General features: G+C 43.2%; 1 protein-coding gene across 2 annotated transcripts in view; it reads left to right on the plus strand.

Annotated features, from left to right (window-relative positions):
* PRKCQ (protein kinase C theta) overlaps nucleotides 1–21,306 on the plus strand; it is a 122,407-nt gene extending 101,101 nt beyond the window's left edge. The window contains exons 14-17 of one of the 2 annotated variants that reach the window (XM_021696707.1): nucleotides 3,986–4,124; nucleotides 10,792–10,980; nucleotides 18,972–19,100; nucleotides 21,151–21,306. In XM_021696707.1, the coding sequence (XP_021552382.1) occupies nucleotides 3,986–4,124; nucleotides 10,792–10,980; nucleotides 18,972–19,100; nucleotides 21,151–21,306 (613 nt within the window). The remainder of the gene's footprint in view (nucleotides 1–3,985; nucleotides 4,125–10,791; nucleotides 10,981–18,971; nucleotides 19,101–21,150) is intronic. The other variant, XM_021696708.2, reaches the window with a different exon arrangement.
* Nucleotides 21,307–22,296: the final 990 nt, after the last annotated feature.

A 22,296-nucleotide genomic window follows, 5' to 3' on the forward strand; every position in this document is an offset into this window, starting at 1 on the left:
AAACAGAAGCAGGTCAAGCAAGGAACATGACACAAATGGGTCCCAGTTTTATTGGAAAGGCTGAGGCTAAGCAGTCCCAAGTATTGAGGCTGAGAGAAGTAGAGAAGCAGGTGCCAACATCATCCTTTACCATTTGCTGGTGTTACAAAAGTAGTGACATCTTAAAAGATGTCTCAGCCATGGTTTGGGTTAAATGTAAAAATGAGAAGCTGGAAAATATGCAGACACAGAAAGATAAGAATCTAGAATCTCCAAACTACTAGAACTGAAAGGCACCTTAAAATAATATCTTATCAGTGATAGCACTGGCCCAACCCCTGTATTTGAAGCCATTTACAAATGCTTTTTTTGTGTTTGGATGGATCACCTCCTTCAATGCTCACAAAGATCCTGTGGGATAAGCAAGGCAGGTATCATTGTACCCATTTTCCAGATAAGTCACTGGAGGCTTAGAAGGGATGTAGCTTGGCTGAGCTGGTGTTCTGTAAGGGATATGTGAGGAGTAAATAGCTGATGGACCTGTGAACACGCTGATCTTTGGGTACTGTGGCATTTCCAGTTAGCCCTCCTCTGCCCTCATTCCTTACCCTCATGGAGGTCTGACTCTGCATGGTAGACTTCTAGATCTTTCCCATTCTAACTTAATCTCTCAAAACATCAGTGACCTTTTCTCTCCCAACCCCTAACACCTGGTTCACCTTAGAGGGTGGAATGAAAATCAAACATGATGCTCGTTTTCCTAGCCTGAGGTCCAGAGAATATTTATTTTTAGGATTGATTAAAATGCACCCTTGTAATCACAGAAGACTGGATCTTAGCAAGTTCAGTTCAATGAGAAAGACTACATAAGTTTGGTTTAGAGGATATAGAAGAGAAGGCCTGGGTTTGCATCCTAGCCCACTGACTGTATGGTCTGGGATAAACTCTACAACGCTTAAGAGTCTTTCTTTCAATCAGAAAAATGTGAATAAAAATAGTAATTCCAGATCAAAGGGCTCTTGGGAGAATCAAATGATGAAATGCATCTGAGAGCAAGAAAATCCAAGAGGAATATTAGATACAATGTTCATTATCCTCAGGATCTATGGATAGCACTGCAGCTTGATATCTGGCTCTCTAGTGATGACCCCCAAACCATCCTTCAGCCAAATTTCTAGGAACATGTGTACACGGCTTTAAGTGATGCAAATATGTTCTGTATAGCAGAAACCCAAAATGATAGTAATATTGTGTAGAGTGCAGATTAGAAAATGAACCTCCAATTTTAGCATGAGGAGTAAAATATGAGCTGTACTTGGATTTATTGGAATTCATAAATCACAATGAAAGTGTACTTAATTAAAATTAAGGAATAGGAAGGCAGAAGACCTAAGGAAAGACAGCCATGTTGGACAGCCATATTAGTGAAAGTGTGACAGCATTTGAGTTAGGATGAGAGAGAAACAGAACCAATACAGGTATGAACGTGAGATACATATTTACATGTCCTGGAGATTCCCCAGGCACCCAGCCAGACAGGAACAGTCTGTGATGCCCTGGTTTATGGAGATTGTGGACCAAGCTGGCTCAGATGGAAGAGGTCAACTCTAGGGACATCTGCTAATAGGGTCACTCCACCAAAACACAGTTGCATTCCATGCTCACTCTCTCTGATATACTCTAGCAGAAGGTAGAGAAGGCAGTGGAAGGGAACAGTTACTCAGGACTTCATTGCAACTCATAATTGCTGGTGGTGAGCCAATCCCTGGTGGGTGACAGTTCATTCAGCAAAAATTTATTGAATGCTCCGTACAGTCTACCCTCCTGTCAGAGCTGTCACAGTAGAGCAAACAGCAAACAATACACATTTCCACCCTCATGAAGCTCACCGTTTAATGAGAAGCAAAGCAAGAGTGATGGGAACTTTAGGCTAATATGAATATTGAAGACCACTCAAACTTTTGCTTAAGTGAAGTATCAGCCTCCTTGAGAAACTGGAATTGAAAACACAGAACCGTCAGAAACCAAAGTAGCTTCTCTCTCATCACTGTCTCTCTTTGGGTTTACACAGGCTCTGTCTCTCTTCTTGACCTAGCCACTTCATTTTTCTCCTCTCACGAACTGGTCTTCTGTTCCTCTAAGGCCATGCTAGAGGACATCCATCAGCAGTCCTAAGTACCAGACACCTAACCGATACAGATTAGTGCTGCCTTCTCACAGCCCCAATATCCCCAAAGAGAAAACCTGAATGATCCAAGGGAGTCCAGTCACCTAAGGTGGAGGAAACAGGGCTACTTGCAGGGCCCTTTGGGAGCAGAATCTTTGAGAAGGGAATGCTGAGCGAATTGTCTATGAGGAGGTACAGAGAAGAGTAAACCGACAGTTGTTCCTATTTTCTCCCTAGTCACCTTTGCTAATAAGGAAGACCATGGTAGCCACCACCAGCCACACATTCTAAACTTAGGTTTCAGGAAGTTCAGAAATCCAAGGGCAGAAGATGTAAAGGAAAAGAAACCTAGATGTTCTATAACAAACTAGAATTCATAAGCTGCTAACAATTTAAAAAAAGTTTAAAGCAAGTGATGTCAAGTGTAGCACTTGGGTGATCTTTAAAACATCAATTTCACGGGTACAGAGTGAGAAGAAGCTGCCATAATGGAAAGACACCTGGAGGTTTTAGTTTACGGTAGGCTCACTGTTAACTGCTACTGTGACCGAGTGTCAGGACCTAGCGGGGCAACCGCTAGGCTGCAGCAGGGAAGGTGAAGGGGGTCAGGACAGAAGCTAGCAATGCCACCATCATTGACACAATGCGATTATACATTTGGAGGATACTGGTTCCAGTCTCAGCCCAAATTTTAAGAAGGAAATTGATAAATTCAAGCTATTTGGAGGACAGGGGCCAGAATGCTGAAGCATCTGAAAATCAGGCCATATGAGGAACAAAATTCTTGACCTCGGTGAAGGAAAGAAGACAAAACTTGAGGTCACTTTCCAAATATTCAGAGTATCATGCATAATAATAGCAATCTAATACAATCACAGGGAGGCATAATTTGATTTATATTTTTTTAATCTTATCAGTCACATTACCTAAAAAATTGGAATGGGTGCTCTACAAGGATACTGGTTCTCTAAGGAAAGAGGAAGTTATTGACATGGTTTTTGGCATCAGATGGATTCTGGTTCTAGAATTATTCTTAGTTAGGAGCAGCCTTCCTCAATCAGTCATGGAATTAGGTGCAGTATAATTCATCCACAAAGAAACAATACTTGGAAAATCACATAAAGCGAGTATGTTTTTCAGGCTTTTCTTCCCTTGCCATGGAAGAAAGATACTGGGATAAAGAACCTCAGGTCCATGTCTTTCCTATATTATTATATTGAGCTGCACTCCTTGGTCAATCAGAAAAAGGAATCAGAAACCAGTCATTCCCTTAAAAAGTCAGTGCTATCTACACCACTATCTTGTACACAAGTAGACATGTAGTATTAAATACCACCCTATGTCAGACACATCCCCAAGCACAAACCCCTGGTGGCATTTCATCGCTAGCTCACTCCTTACATCCCAGTATTGTTTCTTGAAGGCACCTTAAAACTGAAGGATGCTAACCTGGAGAGAGAACACATTACCCATCTCACCCCCCACGCAGCCATCCATACATAGCTCTGGAGACGCACCAAGTTCTTCCCTGGGCATGGGGGATACAAAAGTCTGTCAGAGTCAGGCCTGAGAAAGCTGACCTGGGCCAAGAAGGGCCAGGTGAAGTCCCAAACACGAGATGCTAGTCAAGGAGGAAACACCAAGGAGAAGGCAGTGAGCCCAAGAGCAGAGCCATAGATTGAAGAACGGGGTTGGAAGGGAAGAGGAGGACCAGCAAAGCATGCATGCACTCATGATGCTCTCAGGCTGTGATGGGACAAGTGACTCCCCCTCATGCGGCAATTCTATTTTAGCAAAAAATGTATTAAGGTGAGATTTTGCTTTGCTTTTGTGTTTCAGAGACCTGAAGCTAGATAATATCCTGTTAGACAAAGATGGACATATCAAAATAGCGGACTTTGGAATGTGCAAGGAGAACATGTTAGGAGATGCCAAGACAAACACTTTCTGCGGCACCCCCGACTATATCGCCCCGGAGGTAAGGGTGTGCCGCCCAAAGGGTGTGCATGGGCGCTTGCCCAACTCCACATGTCCCGGGCACCACTGTTCCTTCCTCCCCTGAAAAAAAAAAAAATCAAAAGATTTTAATAGTTTGTTTCAGGGTCTGTATTTGTGTTTCTGAGTAGTTCATAAATGCGGCTACACACGGGGGTTGTGTTGTTATTTAATGGGGGGTGGTGCTCATGCTGACTCGGTAGTCTCTCTAAGTCTTGAATGGCTCAGCATGTCCTCCTCAGTCATGGCTCCTCCCCACCACAGCCTTAAACTGCAGTCACTCCACTCAGATCAACCAGAGGAAACAACGGTGAAGAACCAGGTGGTCACTGAACAGGCTCATAAGTATCCACCTGAGTAAGTCCAGTGGTTTCATCTTGGGACCAAGATCCTCAAAATGAATCCCTTTGATTTGACCTGCTGCTGCCCTAATCCAGACCCTGAGCATCTCTTGTCTGGACCTTGGGGACACCCTCTGGCTTTTCTCTCCATCACCATCCAACTGCCAGGGCACCCTCTTTACATATTTTCAAACTTCTCTAAAAGATGCTCCCTTAACATTAAAAAGCATCCCCAGTATATTTTATAGGAATCTCATATTATTGCCAACTAATATGGTCTGTGTGTTATAAAACATGCACATAGAATATAATCAGGTTGAACTAAAAATGAAATATACAATTATTTTTTAAAAATTTTTTAAGCTTTCACTTTTGTTTTTAAATTTTATTTTATTATGTTATGTTAACCACCATACATTACATCATCAGTTTTTCACTTTTTAAGTAATCTCTATACCCAGTGTGGGGCTCAAACTCACAACTCTGACATTAAAAGTCACATGCTCTAACAACTGAGCCAGCCAGGCAACCCAATATACAATTATTTTAAGTAACTAAATTTTATTCTGTTTATAATGGTACATTTATGCTTCATTAAAATAATGGCATTAAATAACTTCTTAAAATTTTGGTTTAACATTTTAGGACTCTGAGATTCAAAGGTCTGATGAGTTTAATTCTTGGTTTCGTTGGCTAGCATACCTGGAAAAGATAGATAGCTCATACTAGGGTTCTAGAGGGGAGGGGGGATGGGGGGATGGGTTAGACTGGTGATGGGTATTAAAGAGGGCACGTATTGAATGGAGCACTGGGTGTTGTACACAAACAGTGAATCATGGAACACTACATCAAAAACTAATGATGTAATGTATGGTGATTAACATAATAAAATTAAATTTAAAAAAGCTCATGAAGGCACAGTATCACTTAGACTTTACAGTATGTATGGTAGGCAGGGTTCCTCATTGACAGTAGTGGTTGTAATTCAAATAATTCCATAATTCAAAACAATGTCTTTGATATATCTGGCTTTTTTAGCTAACTTCTTGTCATAATGAATGGCACTGTTTTTCGCCTCCTTATAATGTGGGTGACCAAAAGCTTATACTGAGAGTACGAGAGACCTCTCTGCTGCCATTTTCTTACATTCGGCATGTTTGTAATCTTTAGCATTATCTTCAAGCCTCTTTGCAGACAACTTGGTAAGGATTTGCCATTTTGTGAAAATGAGTTCTGTTAAGAGAGAACCCAGCAATCCACATAATTGGGCACACAACATAAATGGCCTACCTTGGGATAATAAGTAATAACAATGATGGTAACACACCTTACAACATGCTGAAAGCAAATGCACAAATGTAGCCGCCACACTCCCTCTAATAGGGGTATTCCTGTTCTTCCCTCAGGAGGCCTCGGTTACTATGTAAAGTTCCAAACAAGGGCACCAGGGTCATTCTTAATTTTTTAAAAATTAACATAAATACAAGTTCTAATATTTTCTTCCCCCATCTCACTGTTCCATCTGTTGACCCCTGGACCCATTCAGAAGGCCACTGTTCCACCAAGACACCAGATATGCACTTCTAATGCACAAGCCTGTCACTCCACTGTTTTAAAATCTTCAAGACATCCCCATTATCAACTGGGCACAAGCCAAAATCCTGGAAATAGGTCCTTAATAATATGTCCCTGGACTTGCATCTTGCATTCATCTCTCCTATTCCTTAACCATATACTCTGAGGCCTTGGTCTGTGGTTATCCCCAGGATGACCCCCAAAGTCATCTTCTCCCTAAAGATGCTTCTGGTTTCCTGAAATAATTGTTTCTCCCTGTGTTCTACCACAGCACATGTGTAATCCAAGTTACCAGTAAACCATTTCTCACAGTTAGAGCCCATGATTTATCTATCTTAATGTCTCCACCCCTCAGCTTGGAGTACCCATCAACCTTCTTCTAAATAAATGACCACACAGCACACACCCTCAACATCGGTCTGTGAACGTGTGCTAGATTTCCCCTCCACTGGCCCTTTTTTATACGATAAATCTCACTAGCCTCTTCCCTCTCTACCCATGAAGATACTACCCATTTTTCAACACTCCACTCACATGTATCTACTTTGTAAAGTTTGTTCTTTATCTGACTCACTGACCAATTGTCCCTCCTCAAAAAAAAAAAAAAAAAAAAAAAGCCATGCTCTTCTGCCTCTGAACCTTAATAAAAATTTAACTTTCTCTTCTTGTGGTTCTAAGTATATGCTGCCTAGTACTGTTTTTGTGTGTATTCAGTTATCTCCGGGGAAGGGCCCCTGTGGCAAACGAAAAGTTGGCTAGGCCAGGCACAGCATTAAAAACACACAGAATCACAGAGCAGGTGGGACAAGAGCCATGAAGCCCACCTGGCAGACACTGGTATCTCCTGACAGGAAAACCCAAATTACAGAAATAAATGCATTTCAGAGCAACATCAGGAATGATGCACAAAAAAAAAAAAAAAAAAAAAAACAACCCCACCAGACTGCCCTCCCTAAAGCTGGGGAGTATCCCCAGTCCATGTCTCCTGAGAGGTAAAACTCTATGGCTCTCTGCATCTTCCCGTTACAGGACTGAGGGTCGAACATAGAATTGGGGGTCCAAGCTCGTTTTGACAAAGACTAGGGAAAGAACACGGAAACACCCTCTCTTTAATCTATACTAGCCACTTACTAAATCCATGTGGGATTCCAATGCGCAGAAGCAGCCCCCTGGAGAGAGCAGGGGTCACCTGGAGACCAAAACTAGAGAGGCTCTGGGCGGTCACTTTGTAAACTCTGATAGCACATCAATGCAGACAGATACAGATGTAACTTATATAGATGTTGTAACTCACTAGCTCCACCAGGCACATGGAATTTGCAGATTGCTCTCTCTGTTGGAAAGGGAGACTCTGACCTCAAGTGGCAACGTCGTTACTATCTGAATTATTTGAGTAAAGTTGGGGGAGGAAACTGGACAAAAGATGATGAGGCCATAAGAAGGCAGCAGCGGCTGAGACAGAAACAGAAAAAAGGGCCACTCTCAAGCCACTGTTTCTCCACCAGTTTCTTTAAAAATATAGACAGTGTGAACATGGCCTTGTTAGGTTGAGGTTTAATCCAGGAGACATTAAATATGAAAAGAACATTATGTGGTAACCGCCCCCCAACAAGGACCAGCGTTCAGAATATCGCTTCAACTCACTAACTAGGACATCTTAAATAAATCAGGTAACCCCCTGAAGTTCAGTCACCATTTGTTAAATAGGGATCACAGGACCTACCTCAGGAGTTCTTATTTAAAAAAAAAACAAAAAAAAAAAACTTGTGGCAAACACCTAACTCAGGTCAGCATACTTCTGTTCTGGCAGGGTGATCTGCATTGTGCTTCTTCCTCCTGACTTAAGACAAATTCTTTAACATCACCGAGCTTAATTTCCACCACAGCTGTCTCCTGTCCTCCAAATTCCTTTTCATCTGTCCTTCCCGATGAAGTTGTTTACAAAGACGGGATGATGCTCAGAGCAGTTTCTGGTTGCTTTGGGCTCCCCCTCGTGACATGACCTGGGAATTGCATGTGAAGCAGCCCTCCCCCACCCCTCCCAATTTAAGGCAAATGCACCTGAACAAAGATTGTGTGCCTGTGCTCACACATGCACCCTTGTTTTCTTTATCGTTCTCCCTGGATCTACTTTTAAACTTTGCCTTAAGGAATACTCTATCTTCTCTAAACTTGAAAGTTAACTTTAGTATTTAAAAATCGAGTTAAGGATAGTGGCTAGCATTTCTATGCTGGAAGTCAGTGGCAGATTGCAAAAATCCATCAGCAACTTGATCTTTATTTTCACAAATGGGTACCAGTTGATCAAGATAGGTATTTATCCTAGAGCATAGAGTCATTTCCATAGGACACAGCACTCTGCCTTCCCTACTTTTCACTGGGTCCTCACAACAACCCAGTAATAAGTCAGCCAGATGTTATCACCACTTCTCACAAATGAGGCACAGAGGGGGTGAAGGAGTTGGCCCCAAACTACACAAGAAGGGACTGAGCCAGAGGTAGAACCCACAACATTTTGCATGGCCATCTCAGTTTCGTTGAGTTTATCAACTCTTGCATTGGAGACACTTCCACCATATCCCGGAGCCTCACTCCAGACGGATCTCATTCCCCAGGGACAGGCCGGGGGGGGGGGGGGGGGGGGGGGATAGCAGTCAGTGCACCTGGTTCTGCTGCATCAAAAGGTTCACCAGCATCAAGACACGGAATGTCTAGAATACAGCATCATTTTTCTTTCCTAAAGCCACCAGTGCTATAATTCTACCATTCATTCCCAGGGCCCACTTAAGAAGAAATTCCATTTCCAATGAGGAACTCTAAGATGACCTCCGTGTGTTTACGTGAATGTGCTCAGATGGGTGGGCACTGAGCTGGGCTTTAAATTGCAGGGTGGAAAGGACAGCCATCCCAAGAGGGTCCCGGTCTCGCTTTTTAATTTTGTGCTTCAATACTATTATCGCTTCTCCATTTTGGGTAATAAAGCAGCTTGTCCCCAACCCATCCTGGGAGCGGCAGTCACGAAAGACAAGGATTTTCTCCTCTTCTTCATTTAACAAACTATTACTGTGTTCCTACTATGTACTGGTTTTAATCGTAGTAAAACATACAAACTGTAAAATACACCATCTTACCATTCTTAAGAGTATTATTCAGTGAGTGTTAAGTATAGTCCCATTATTATACAACCAATCTCCAGAATTTTTTTAATCTGGCACAACTGAAACACTATTTCCCTTAAACAGCTCCCCATTTCCCCAAACCCCCAGCCACCATCATTTTACTTTCTGTCCCTATAAATCATCCTCTTCTAGGGACCTCATATAAGTGGAATCATACGATATTTGTCTTCTTGAGTCTGGCTTATTTCACTTAGCACAATGTTCTCGAGGTTTATCCAGGGGGTATCATGTGTCAGGATTTCCTTCTGTTTTAAGGCTGAATAAATATTCTATTGTATGTATGGATCGCATTGTTTGTCCATTCATCTGCTGACGGACACTACGCACAGTTTTTAGAGAAGGTCGGCGCTTGGTTTGTTAGGATGACAAGCACTGAGCAGAGTCACAGGTATGCTACCTCCCAACATTAAATAAGGAAGCGGCTGAATACAGAATACAAAAGCTTTTCTGCCAGGAGAGTGGATTGGTGAAAGGGTAGCAATCTTTTTAAAAGTTAGGTGGGATCCCAGACTTGAAACCCACTTCCCTAAAGGACAGACAAGACCTGGGGCGCCTGGGTGGCTCAGTCGTTAAGCGTCTGCCTTCAGCTCAGGTCATAATCCCAGGGTTCTGGGATCAAGCCCCGCATCGGGCTCCCTGCTCAGTGGGGAGCCTGCTTCTCCCTCTCCCACTCCCCCTGCTTGTGTTCCCTCTCTGTCTCTCTCTCTATCAAATAAATAAAATCTTAAAAAAAAAAAAAGACAAGACCAGTTCTACTCAAAGCACCGTTGTCAAGCTGCACACCACTCTCAGCAGATTTCTGGATCTGAAATCTGTTATCCTAGTCTCTTTTGGCATACTCCCTAAATCAGACTTTTTTTTGTGGGGGGGGGGGAGAGTGTTCAAGTGGGGTGGTGGGGGAGGGGCAGAGGAAGAGAGAGAATCCCAAGCAGTCTCCTTGCCCAGCGCAACATGGGCTCAATCTCATAACCCTGAGATCATGACCTGAGCCAAAAATCACGAGTCAGACGCTTAACCAACTGAGCCACCCAGGTGCCCCACTAAATCTGACTCTAATGGTGACCACAGATGGGACTCGTTAGTTATACAACTGTGGCTTTAAGGAATGTATTTGATCAGATGACTTCTTTAGACCTACTGAAAGTTTATGCGAAGTCTCAGGACAGTAGAAGTCAGTAAAACATGTGGGTTTGGTTTAGCTATTCACAGGAGAGAATAGATACATACCAGCTTCCTGAGGTCCGAGTCTACCACCCAAGTCTTCACATCACAGGTGGGAAAATGAAAGCTAAAGGCACAGGTCAGTTGTTATACATAAGGCCAGAGGAGAAGTAAAAATTAAAACCAAAAAATATTTGCTCAATTTGGCACTGCCCACTCATTTCTATTCAATCATCAGCTTCTCAAAAGATATAGTTTTTAGTGTGATCTGTGTTAAAACCACATACTGTCATCACCATCAACTACTTACTGAGTGGTATTGAAAAGTTCAAGCAGGGTTTTCACTCATCCACCTCATGTTTATTAATTACATCTCTGCGTCTTGGTCACACAGATCTTGCTGGGTCAGAAATACAACCATTCTGTTGACTGGTGGTCCTTTGGCGTTCTCCTCTATGAGATGCTAATTGGTCAGTCACCTTTCCACGGGCAAGATGAAGAAGAGCTTTTCCACTCCATCCGTATGGACAATCCCTTTTACCCTCGATGGCTTGAGAAGGAGGCAAAGGACCTTCTAGTGAAGGTAAGAAATGAAGTCAAGGAGACTCCATAGATTTAGTATTAGGTATTCTGACTGGTACTCCCATTCATTTCTAGGTTCCGATTTATATATGGTAAAAAATAGTCATCTCGAACTGGATTTAAATGGATGCTCACCATCTGTTTCAACTGAGGCACCAATAGGATGGACATTAGATACCAATTCCATGATGTTCCATCTTACTGAGACCCCCCCACTGTTCACTGCCTGCTGAATGAGCCTTTCAGGCAGTATTTAAAATGATGCAGACCAGCTCTCCTGCCACATTCCCTTCCTGCGTCCACTGGAAATATTGATGCATTTTCCCCCTATAGCTCAGAGTTCAGACTGTCACTACCTCTGCAGCAATCTCTAGAATTCACCATCAAAGCAGGAGTCAGACCCCTGATCATGATAGCCCAGAATCAATGCAGAACTGGTAATGCCATGGAGGCAAACTGGGCTCTGAGAATCGCTTGCCGTGAACCGGGAGCTTCCAGGCCAAACCAATGAAGAGCTATAAGAAACACCTGAGAGCCATCATTAAAGATTTGGATTTTAGAGTCCCAGTTTACCTTTGTAGAGGATACAGAATACAGTGTTTGAGTACAAAAAAAAATAAAATAAAATAAATCACGGTACTACAACATGCTATCACATATAACAACCACCTGCCCTCAGTGAGCTGTCCAGAAACTATTTGGACAAGGAGATGTACCGGTGTGATCAAGAAGCTAACAAATCTAAAAGAAGTGGACCAAGAATACAGGTGTTTTAAATTCTAGCATCTCTTATCTCAGCTGGCTTTTAAAGGCATCATTTAGGGAATTAATTTCCAGCCTTGGTGTCTTTATATTGAAAAGGGAGAATAGGGTAAGACCTTTCAACATTAGAACCTATCAGTGGATTTAAAATCTGAACTAAAAAAAGATGACCAGGCCCATCTTTTTTCACTAGTCTGCTTTTTTCTCATGAACTACTTGGACTTAAATGTAAAGGGCATCAGCTTTCTCCTGCTCTCATATACAACTGAAAACTTGTCCAGAGTCTTTGAGATGTTGAGGCAACTCTAGAGCTCTCCCCCAGGAATCAAGATATTGAATCTAAAGTGCTGACAAAGCCTTCCCAGGACACCTAGCCCAAGGCTAATGGCATTTGAAATCTGAGCCAGTTCAATGCATCTTTCCATTTCTGTTATCCAAACAAGCCATAAACCCAGGAAACTCTCGGAACGACCAATAGACTTTCAATAACTGAACAACACACATATAAAATGAAAGCTGATTTCCAAAATTAACCAATTAAAAAGACTATAGTAAAAATGAAGTTAGGATTGGAATGGAAGCAATTTTGCTTTACATAAAGGCAAGTTCAAACATTCTTAGAGTCGCTGCTTTTCTTTTACACATGACTTCAGGTGAGGCATGGTTGGCGCCAGCTGCTGTAACAAAATATCACCGACTGAGGGACTCACACATTTACTTAGAGTTCTGGAGGCTGGAAGTCCAAGAGCAGGGTCAGCAGGGTTGGTTTCTGGTGGAGGCTCTCTTCCCGGTTTGCAGGCAGGCATCGTCTTGCCTTGTCCTCACATAGCGAGTGAAGAGCTCTCTGCTGTTTCCTCTTAACTAATTCTATTGGACCAGGTTCCTGCCCATATGACCTCATTTAGCCTTAATTGCTCCAATCCTCCAGGTACACTCACATCGGGGGTTAGGGTTTCAACGTACAAATGTTGACAGGACACTGAGAAAGCCTGATCCAACAAAACCCACCAGAAGGAGGAAATAAGGAAACAGTTTGGGGTGCTGCCTGGAGGCGATCCACATTCACCTGTTGATGTTCCATAAAACTCAACAGCTGTGCTTCCCAAACCTAGCTCCGCCTCGGGATCTGGGAGAGCTCCTGCCTAGGAGTGAGGGTGAAGGAGTAACGGGGCCAGGTGGAGTTAATCAGAAATAAATGTTGGGAGGGATGGTTTCAAAGGACAGAAAGATTGAGTAGGAAGAAAGGATCGCTTCCAGTTGGAGGGGGAAAGATGAGGAGTTATGTGTATGAAATATTACTCAGCAGTAAAAAGAAATGAACTATTACTGATATACAAAACAACTTGGATGGACCGCAAGGGCATTAGGCTGAGTGACCAAAAAAAAAAAAGCCAGCCTCACAAGGTCACATTCTGTGAGTCCACTTGTGTAACATTCTGGAAAGGACATTGTGGAGACAGAAATCAGATTAGTGGCAGTGGGGGTTAGGGAGTATGACTGTAAAGGGGTATCCCAAGGGACAGCTTTGTGCTGACAGGACAGTACTGGGTCTTAATGTGTCATGGTAGTTACCCAGATCTACACGTGGGATAAAATGACAGAGAACTAGACATACACATTGTATTAATGCCCGTCTCCTGGTTTGGGTATCACACTGTAATTACATATGATATAAGCATTAGGGGAAGCTGCGTGAAGGGTAGACAGGACACCTTTAGTAGCTTTTTTTTAATATTTATTTATTGACAGAGAGGGAGAGGGAGAGCACAAGCAGGGGGAGCGGAAGGCAGAGGGAGAGGGAGAAACAGACTCCCCACTGAGCAGGGAGCCCAATGCGGGACTCGATCCCAGGACCCTAGGATGATGACCTGAGCCAAAGGCAGATGCTTAACCGACTGAGCCACCCAGGCGTCCCCACCTGTACTAGCTTTTAACATCCTGTGAATCTATATGTATGGACTGAATGTGCCCACCCCAAATTCTATATTGAAGCCCCAACCCCCAAAGTGATGATTATAGGAGGTGAAGCCTTTGGGACATAATTAGGCATAGATGACATAATGAGGGTGGGGCCACCATGATGACTAGTGCCCTTATACAAAGAAGAAGAGAGAGATTTCTCCCCCTCCAAGTGCACTCACCAAGGAAAGGCCATGTGAGGACACAGCAGGAAGGTGGCCATCTACAAGCCAAGAAGAGGGTCCTCACCAGGAACTGCCCAGGCTGGCACCTTGATCTTGGACTTCCAGCCTCCAGAACTGTAATAAGTAAGTGTTTATTGTTTAAGCCACCATGTAGTCTATGGCACTGTTACAGCAGGCCAAGCAGACTAAGACACTATATTACTTCAAAATAAAAAGTTTATAAACAAAATAAAATCTAAGGCAAAATGTTAGCAAATACCAAGACCAAACCATGCACAGTTTCAATAGCAGGAAAAAGATTTGCTGTGAGGGTGGAAAATAAATCAGGTTGAACAGAGCAGAAACCAAGACAAGTGAGGATAAAGAATGAGGGAGGGAGGGACTAGTTAGTGAAAATGGTTTTACAACCATGTGGAGGAGATGGGGCTTATTCTTTCCCCTGTGAGTTAGTAAAAATTCCCTGTCCTTGTTCCATGAGGAAGAAAGTCCTCTCCCGTGTTCCAGCCATTGGGCTGATAAAAATTAGTTTCCCTTGTGCAATTTGCTGACAATAAGACTGGCCTCTAGTTTCATCTCTGCTCCCCATTTGCTCTGTAACTTTGATCCAACAGTCCCCCACATCCTTGAGCTCCCTTTTCTGCAAAGATCAAAGGTAGTATCATTTCTGAGAAACTTCCTCTAGGGAATTATATGTATAATGTTGTAAAACCCAGAAGTAATTGGTCCTCTGAAAAAGCAGCATCTGTTACAGCAGCGGCATCCACATCAGACTCTATCCCCTTTAGCTGTCGTCGGGCAAGGATGCACGTCGTGTATGAACCAACTACATGGTGGAAGAGGTGGTACTCCATCACGAATCACAACTGGGACACTGCTGTTCAGTTGACTCTTGCCAAAGAAACACCCCTTTCTCCCTCACGTGTCCATCCAGGATGTCCTGCCCATTTATTTGGAAACTGCTGGGAGATGAGTGATCTCAAACAGAAACACCTCTCCCGTCTATAGAAAGATCTGAGGAGGGAATGAGGAGGGGAAATGACTCCAGGATGCTGTGCGCTGGGGGCCGTCCTCAGCAATCCAGCACTGCGTTCTAGCCCAGACAGTCAAATGAGTTTTAACAAACTCCAGCTGCATCCTGGCCATTCGTGCACAAGGTGTGCTGTTTCCTAGAAATGTAAACCACCCTCTGACAGCTTTTGTGAACAAAAGCAAGTCTTCATTTGTGAACATTGAGTCCCTCGGTGCAGCTTCCGTGGCACAGAGCCGATGGCCTCCCATGAGGTCACTGGTCATCTTCAGGACCTGGAAGGAGGAGGGGTGATTTGTGGCAGGACAGAGAAGACAATAACTTACTCTTGTGTAAGACTAGCAAGAAATTTGCGTCTCAAAGCTGGAGATCACATTATATTCTCATTACACATTTTATCTTTTAAAAGATATATTTTTTAATTTCACAGGTACATAGAACAGGCTCAGAAAGCTTTGTCATGATGCCCTAGGATCAAATGCCACATGGTCCTGGGAACATCTAATGGAAAACAGCATGGTGCACATGCAGCCTAGGGCAGTTGCTTCTAATTTAATTCACTGCAGTCTTTAATTATAACAACATGAGCTAGTTTTTGGCCCATTCTTGAGGCACTCACATCTTCCCTCTCGTCTTGTTTCATCAAAATGTGCTTAAGAAGTAGAGGTCTCCCATCCAAGTACTAACCAGGCCCGACCCTACTTAGCTTCCAAGAAGTAGAGGTCAATAGGGTATTATGATCATTTCAAGGGAAGAGATATGGGGTCAGTCACTCATTCCCTCTGCTTCTAAAAAATCCATCTGCTTTTCCATCTGTTGACTTACACTGGTGTCTGAGTCTACAGAAAAAAAAGGTTTCACTGTGAAGTTGGTGCCTTTTCTATATGCTGTTCTATATGCTAAAAACAAGAAGCTAACAAAGTGAGGACTGAAGACATGATCTGCAAGTAATAAAGTGGGACCACTCGCTCACTTATTCAACAAACATTTATTGAGCATCTACTTTGTGCGTGGCACTGTGTGAGGTTGGAAGAAGGAGAAATATAAATGGTGTCTGCCCTCCGAGCTTACACTCTAGTAAAAAAAATACTCTTAAAAAATATTTATATATAGTGATACTTCAGCTAATGAAGGGAAGATGTTCAGATTCACCACCAGAATCAAGAAGGGGCTGCTTATACTACTGGGTATTTACCCCAAAGATACAAATGTAGGGTTCTGAAGGGGTGCGTGCACCCCGATGTTTATAGCAGCAATGTCCACAATAGCCAAACTGTGGAAAGAGCCAAGATGTCCATCGACAGATGAATGGATAAAGAAGATGTGGTATATATATACAATGGAATATTATGCAGCCATCAAAAGGAATGAGATCTTGCCATTGGCAACGACGTGGATGGAACTGGAGGGTGTTATGCTGAGTGAAATAAGTCAATCAGAGAAGACATGTATCATATGACCTCACTGATATGAGGAATTCTTAATCTCAGGAAACAAACTGAGGGTTGCTGGAGTGGGGGTTGGGGTGGGAGGGATGGGATGGCTGGGTAATTGACACTGGGGAGGGTATGTGCTATGGTGAGCGCTGTGAATTTTGCAAGACTGTTGAATCACAGATCTGTACCTCTGAAACAATACATTATATGTTAAGAAAAAAAAAAAAGCTAGCAGGAGGGGAAGAATGAAGGGGGGGAAATCGGAGGGGGAGATGAACCATGAGAGACGATGGACTCTGAGAAACAAACTGAGGGTTCTAGAGGGGAGGGGGGTGGGAGGATGGGTTAGCCTGGTGATGGGTATTAAAGAGGGCACGTTCTGCATGGAGCACTAGGTGTTATGCACAAACAATGAATCATGGAACACTATATCAAAAACTAATGATGTAATGTATGGTGATTAACATAACAATAAAAAAATTTTTTTAAAAAAAGGGGCTGCTTACAATTCAGGCTCTACCCCTGACTATGGCTGTATCTGTGATCTTGAGCAAGTAACATGGCTACTCTCTGAACCTTATTTTCCCCAACTGACAATGGGACAGTGATATCTGCTTTTAGAATCTGTTTTTAAAATCAGGATGATACAGCTGAGACATCTAGCACCATGCCTGACTCCCCAAGAACATTGGTTGGAATGAGTCCCAGAATCAACCATATGACCATGAGCTTGACTTGAAGGGCAGGGAGAGTTCACCAGGTGTTAAGGGAATCAAAGAAAGCCTCACAAAGAGGGGGTATTTAAAGACTGGTGGGCTGGGATTTAAAGATGGGGAGAAGGAAATGGGAGCAGAATGTGGGGAGAGGTATCTCCTTGAAAGAAAGAAAGGTCACTAGCAAAGGACAGAGGTAGGAAAGACAGGTGGCACATTCCGTGAGTAGACATGTCTGGACAGAAGAGAGGGTTACAGTGGGAATGGAAGGATGTGTGTCAGCAGAGGCCACAGAGAGCCTGGGATGGCCACCTAGGCGCAGAGGACATTAGGACTCACCAGGGCATAGAGATGACCTTGCTCACCCTGCATTTTACAGGTGAGGAGATTGAGACAGAAAACTTGCCCGAGGCCACGTGGATAATAAGTCTCTTGGGTGACAGCCTCATGTTAGTGGTTTTCTAACAGAGCTTTAGAACCTTAAGTTCCATTAAGAGGCCTCAGCGGCCAGCATAGGGTAAGGGGGAGAGGGAGTTAGGACGACTAACCATGTGAATATACTAGGTGGTTGTATGAGCATTATAATTGGACTTTTTTTAAAAAAAAGATTATCATAATTACAAAAAAAGAAGGAAAAAAATCTACTTTGCTATAGCATGTTGTTTTTTGTTCTTTTAGTTTTGGGATTTTGTGGGGCAGGGGGTTTGGTAGAGCCTTTGAAGATTTTCAAGTAGGAAGGCAAGACAAGTAAAGGAGTGTTTAAAAACACAAAGACTGGATATTCTTAAAATAGGTAAAAGCAAGAGATCCCTGTAAATAAGTTGTTAATGGAAGTCAGGTCCTGCCACAGCCTCCTGGAAAATCACTGCATTTCACTGTGGTTCTTGTTTCAGAGACCCACGGTGTCCTTACGACATCCTATAGCTAGCACTTTCCAAAGAGACATCTAGCTGGGGTAAGAAAAAGTAGTAACCACTGCAGGCATTTGGGACCCGTTGCTTCCCCAGGTCTTGTGTTTAGACTCTATTCCGTACTGCTCTTGACTTGCTGTGTTTGAGTTTGAAGAGTTTCCAAGTTTCTTTCCTGTCTTGGCCAATGTTCAGTTTGACTTCATGGGGGAAAGTAACGGGAGAGGGGACAGCGCGCGCACACACACACACACACACACACACACACACATATATGTAACAAGTCAGAAAATATTAAAGATTATTTGAATTAAATATTATTTTACAAGCAGATTTGCAGATGCCTTGTCCAAAGCGGACTCTCGGTGACTGGTTTATATTATCCCTAAAGTGAGATTTTCTTCATAGCAGAACTGTTCTACTTAGAAGGTAGCTTTATCAGAAATCAAACTCGATTAATGGGCAGTCAACTAAGCAACAAATGATCCACTTATTCTATGTTGTTGGGTTTTACAGACCAGGAATCAGTGCATACGTGTGTCTGTGTGTGTGTGTGTGTGTGTGTGTAGTTATATTATCCCCCCCACAAAACAGCCCTGCACGAAGGACACTTCACTCACTTTACATGTGAGGACACTGTGAGTCACAGAGTCCTGTAACCTGACAGAAGTCCTACATAACACAGGGCAAGGCTGATTTCAAACCGGGTCTATACCCCTTGAAAGACAGCATTTCTAGGGCAAAGAGCAAGGAAGCAAAAGCCCAGATTCTGGAATATTCAGAAGGCTCATTTGAGGGAGAATGTTGTCACCAGTGTGACTTGAGGCAACAGTTGATACTGGTAAGTACAAAAATAAGGTTAGAGAAGCAAGTGTCAAATCACTGGGCCTTTAACTTTGTGGAGTCAAATTCCTTTGGCTCTAGGTTAAGAAATGCAACCTCGTCTGAGGCTGACCGGCTAGTCCCTTGAGAAGTAACTGCTCCCTTTCTGCTCTTGCTCAGCTCTTCGTGAGGGAACCTGAAAAGAGGCTGGGAGTGAGGGGAGACATCCGCCAGCACCCTTTGTTTCGGGAGATCAACTGGGAAGAGCTTGAACGAAAGGAGATTGACCCACCATTCCGGCCTAAAGTGGTAAGGACCCACCAGGACCATTTGCTCCCCACCATTCCCGCTTTGCTTCTCCCCCCACCCAGGGTTGCCTGCCTGCCCCTCACCCCTGCCTGAGCCCCAGCTTCCCTCCTGGGTTCAGTTCTTGGAGGAAAGTGCTTCCTTAATTATAATTCAGATTATCTGGCCGGTGGGGGGGTGGGGTGCAAGGGGATGTTACTCTGGTTTGCAATATCTAACCTCTGTGATGAAATCATGTGCCTGCATGAAAATGAATTGCTGGGCGTCCATGCATCAGACTTAACACGCATGTGCCAGGTGACTCTCAGATAAGATATGGAGCCTTTGCCCGGGGTACCTACCTGCTCCATGGTCACTCTCCATGTCAGGGGTTTTGGAGCCATCTTTTCCATGATATTAATTCGAGTTTGCCTGACATTTGTAATTCATTCACATAACTATATTCCCTAATGGTGATTGTTACATGTTCTTCTCTTTAAGGAAGAAGTCAGTTGGGGCCTTAGGAAAAGACAGGTCTCTAAATTCCCATGTGTATGCTCCCTAGCAAAAGTCACTAACCTCCATAAGGAAAGGCAGAACGACCTGGCCACATGCAGAACGGGCCACCATAAAGTGAAGACAAAAGTAAAGCATGGTTAGGATGAAAAAGCTCTGCAGGCAGATGTTGAGAATGGTGCATGCATGTAATGCCACTGAACCATACTCCTAAAAATGGTTCAAATGGTCACTTTTATGTTAGGTACATTTTTACTACAATTTTTATAAGAAATAATTTTTTTTGAAGTGGTAGGTTTGCCAGCTTTACCCATTCCTGGTGATTACTGGGAAAAAAAGTAGTAATGACCTAGGTAGATATAAACCATCTCTACTGTCTCTTTGCATGGAGATGGCACAGGCTCATGGATTCCAAGGCAGAGTGCTTCACTCTAGAAAAGAGCTACTCCTATTAGTCAGGATAGTAGATGGCCAGAAGCAGCAAGTATTTTCCCAGGGTTAGCAGAGTTAGTCCCAACATTTGTCCCAAGCTCTGGGGACGCTCTAAGGGTTCTACAGGCCGGCCTCTAGCACTATTATTTGTGACCGTGCCATGCCTAATTGATGAGTTAATAATTTGTGACAACATGCATTTTTACCTTGTTTTAGGCTCATCAGAACAATGTGACTTATGTCTCAACTTCCATGGTACATTACAATCAACTTGATACTGTCCACCTAAAAATCAGACTTTTGATCTACACGTTCCCTACAGGACAATTCTCGATTCTGCCAGTAGGAAGGAATTTTCCTCACGTGTTGTCTAAAGAGCTATTTGTAGGCAGAGGCCACAGGCCATTGGCCTCACCGGCCTAGGAGTCCCCTTGAGGATAGGAAGAGTCTGACTCTTAGTTATGCTCATATATACAAGGGTGACATTTGATAATCTTAAAAAAATCGAATTGTACACCATACAAAGCAGTATTTATAAATAGGTGTTTGTTTTTACATTGTTTTTTTCCTCATGGGCACCAATGGACCAGGTGGCTTGAGGGGAGCTAGTCCCAACCTGTCTGTGGAAGACAGTCCAAGGTGGCTAATAATAAAATTAACATGGGTAGAGGAACCAACAGTAGTGAAGGATATTGATATAAGAACAGGAACATATTATCTGCAGAACTCCTGACCTTGCCTCCTACCCTTCCTCCCTTCCCTCTCCCCTTCCCCACACTGTCCCCTGAAGACCGAAAGGCTACAGGTCAAATTTAGGCTCACCACTGTTTCAAAGGTTGCCAATCCTGTTTCATGTAAACTATTAACCAGAAGCAGGAGATCCTATCTGAATGTATATAGTGAAGTTCCTTTACATGAATTTAATTGTACTATTGCTAAGTGAATGCCTCAGGATCTTGGGAATGTTCCATAAATCCACATATGACCATCTCTAAGTATTACTTGTTTACCGGCAATGCCCACTTTGTCATACAACGACTGTAGCCTAGATAACAGAAATGAAGATATTAATTCAGTGGCTGATTTTCTTCCCTTTTTCCCTCTCCTCCCTTAAACTCTGATCAAGAAATCACCGTATGACTGTAGCAATTTCGACAAAGAATTCTTAAATGAGAAACCCCGGCTGTCGTTTGCAGACAGAGCCCTGATCAACAGTATGGACCAGAACATGTTCAGAAACTTTTCCTTCATTAACCCAGGGATGGAGAGGTTGATATCCTGAAGGAACCTCTCCTGACACACGAGGGAATTTGCCTTGTGTCTGTGAACTGGTCCAAGTGATGCTTCTTGGATTCCTTTTCACCTTGGGAAAGAAAAGAAACACTCAATAATACAGGCTGAGACCTTTTAGCTCCTCACTGACTTTGTATCTGCAGCAGAAGCCAACTCCACTTCACTAATAACCACGCCCTTCGGTGCCTCCTGTCCTCTCCTGGGGTCACTCTTGAAGCTGGGTCATTACTAACCATAGTTACTTACTGGCACGACGGTTCTCCTCTGCACTGTGAAAAGACCTGAAAAGTTAATACTGCCCTAAATCGTGGCTCTTCCCGTGGGCACCAACGGCTGATCAATGACCTGAGGGGCACAGAGAGCACAGACTTCTCAAGACTGAAACAGCACGACACCGGGTGCAGGAACGGACTTCATTCAGCCGCATATAAGTAACCACTAACCCGTTTTGTTCTGTTCACATCTGTGGAAGTGTAAATGGTGGCAGGGGCAGGCCTGGATAGGTTTTTGTGGGAATTCTTCACAATAAACATAGCTTGTAACTTGAGATTTACAAATCCATTCATTCTGATCAGCCATGAAATTCTCGGGAAAGAGAAAAACGGAAAGTAAGAGGAGCTCATGTCCTTGAGATGGAGGGTTTAATAAAACACCTACTGTGGCTATCATGTCAACATAGAATCATTTAGTCCTGCCAATAGAACCACCCCATCCACCCATTCTCAGTTAATTTCAGGATCAGTGGAAGTCACTCATTACCATCCTCTTCATACTGTAACAAGAAGTGCATAATTCTTCCAAGAGAAAAGAAAACCAATCTCTTAGTATGCCCTTAAATTTGATTTGATGACTCATTTGTCTCCCTTTAGGCATTATTCAAGATAAAAGACCCACGCATGCTACTTGTAGCAGTCAATCTTGTTTAACTAGGATTCTAGCTATACATTTTTAAGTATCTGTGCTGTTTGTATATTTTGAT

The sequence above is a fragment of the Neomonachus schauinslandi genome, chromosome 5 (assembly GCF_002201575.2).
Source record: "Neomonachus schauinslandi chromosome 5, ASM220157v2, whole genome shotgun sequence".
Taxonomy (NCBI): Eukaryota; Metazoa; Chordata; class Mammalia; order Carnivora; family Phocidae; genus Neomonachus; species Neomonachus schauinslandi.